Here is a 1,652-nt window from a genome sequence, read left to right on the forward strand (position 1 = left end):
CCGAGGCCTGACTGGCAGGCCCTGCACGTCTCCTGCCACCTCCTCTGTGACCATGTGTTTTGATTCCTCCCGCAGGCCCACCTGCTCTTTCCCAGCTGTGCCGCCTGTGTGTCCGGAAGTGCTTGGGTCGCAACTGTCACAAGACCATCCACAAACTGTACCTGCCGGACCCACTGGAAAAATTCCTCCTATACCAGTAGTCCCAACTATCTATAGGAAGATACTTGGAAAGAAATAGGTTGTTGCCTGCTGTACCCAGGGTGCCTAGTGTAGATGCGCAACAGCTAGACTCCTGGTATCTTCACATGAGCTAAGCTAGTTAGAGCATAACACTGATGAACTGGAGTATGTGGGGAGTGGAGACACCTGATTAATTTAGCATTCTTTTTAACCAAGGCACAATCAGAAACCTTTTCATTTTTATTTCTCACTAAGAAATTTAAAAAAATTGTGAAGTAGAGTGAAACTAGTAGGCAGTTTTTCAAGATTCATGATTCTCGATTATCTAATGGTTACCATTCTGCATAGCATGTAGACACGTAAATCTGGGTGGATAAGATTATGATGAATATAAGTCTTCCAAGATGGATTCTTGATTCTGTTATTCCCTTCTTCCCCTTTGTTTCCTTTCATGAATAAATCTCTGCTAAAATTTTATTTCCTTGTGTTTTATTTTATATATAAGAAAGCCAAATACTTTAAAACATCACAGTTAATTGAAACTTGCAGTTATCGAAGTCCTTGTTGATGTTGATTACACATGGGAATGATAATATTTTGAATGTATTGGGCTGGCCAAAAAGTTCATTTGGGTTTTCCCAGACAACGTTACAAAAACTCAAACAAACTTTTTGGCCAATTCACTATTAGGTTAAATACAGTTCATTATTAAAATTAATTTCACTTCTTTTTAAATGTGACTACAATCCAATTTTAAATTATACGTGTGGCTAACATTACATTTCTGTTGATATTGTTCTAGACTTTTTTCTGATTTTCATGACTCATATCAAATAAGTACTCGTAGTTAACTATTTGGGGGATAAAGATTAACTTCTTATTTCATATCAATTTAAAAACAAATACTGGTTTTTAGAAAATGTTAAAACATTTCAAATGATGGTATAAAATACTGGAATAAAATGTTCATGAATATACATGAAAGGGGAGCTCTTTTGTAAGGATACTATGAAAGAAACTTTAAAGAAAAATACTGATAAATTAAAATAGATACCATAGAATATGCAGGAATTGGAGGCTTTCTGTCTTCAGAGTGTTTGCCAGAGTGCCTTTTTTGGTGTGCTTGTATCTTACTGAATGTCTAAAGTCTGTGTTAAGCCTCAGGATGTCCTAGGATGTTCAGTCTGTCTGTGGCCACAAGGAACTTGACAATCCTGTTGTTGCATCCACTTTTGGAAATTTTGGACCATGAATTTCATGAATCGTTTGTATGAACCTCCCAAATCTGGGGAGGGGGAGGAGTGTGTGTGTGTGTGTGTGTGTGTATGTAGGGGGCGCTCTGTGTGTGTGTGTGTGTGTGTGTGTGTGTGTGTGTAGGGGGCGCTCTGCTCCTAAACTGAATCCCATTGATCCTTCTGCATCCAGAATGGGTGTGGAACAAGTCCAGAGCCCTGCATCTTGGTGGTATTGTG

At 38.7% G+C, this 1,652-nt stretch overlaps 1 protein-coding gene across 1 annotated transcript in view; it reads left to right on the plus strand.

The window, feature by feature from the left end:
* ASB11 (ankyrin repeat and SOCS box containing 11, E3 ubiquitin protein ligase) overlaps positions 1-657 on the plus strand; it is a gene marked incomplete at its 5' end in the record, with an annotated part of 10,982 nt that extends 10,325 nt beyond the window's left edge. Inside the window, one exon of the mRNA XM_010833209.1 lies at positions 76-657. Within this exon, the coding sequence (XP_010831511.1) occupies positions 76-200 (125 nt within the window). The remainder of the gene's footprint in view (positions 1-75) is intronic.
* Between the last annotated feature and the right edge of the window lie 995 nt (positions 658-1,652).

The sequence above is a fragment of the Bison bison genome, unplaced genomic scaffold, assembly GCF_000754665.1.
Source record: "Bison bison bison isolate TAMUID 2011002044 unplaced genomic scaffold, Bison_UMD1.0 scf7180017463957, whole genome shotgun sequence".
Classification (NCBI taxonomy): Eukaryota; Metazoa; Chordata; class Mammalia; order Artiodactyla; family Bovidae; genus Bison; species Bison bison.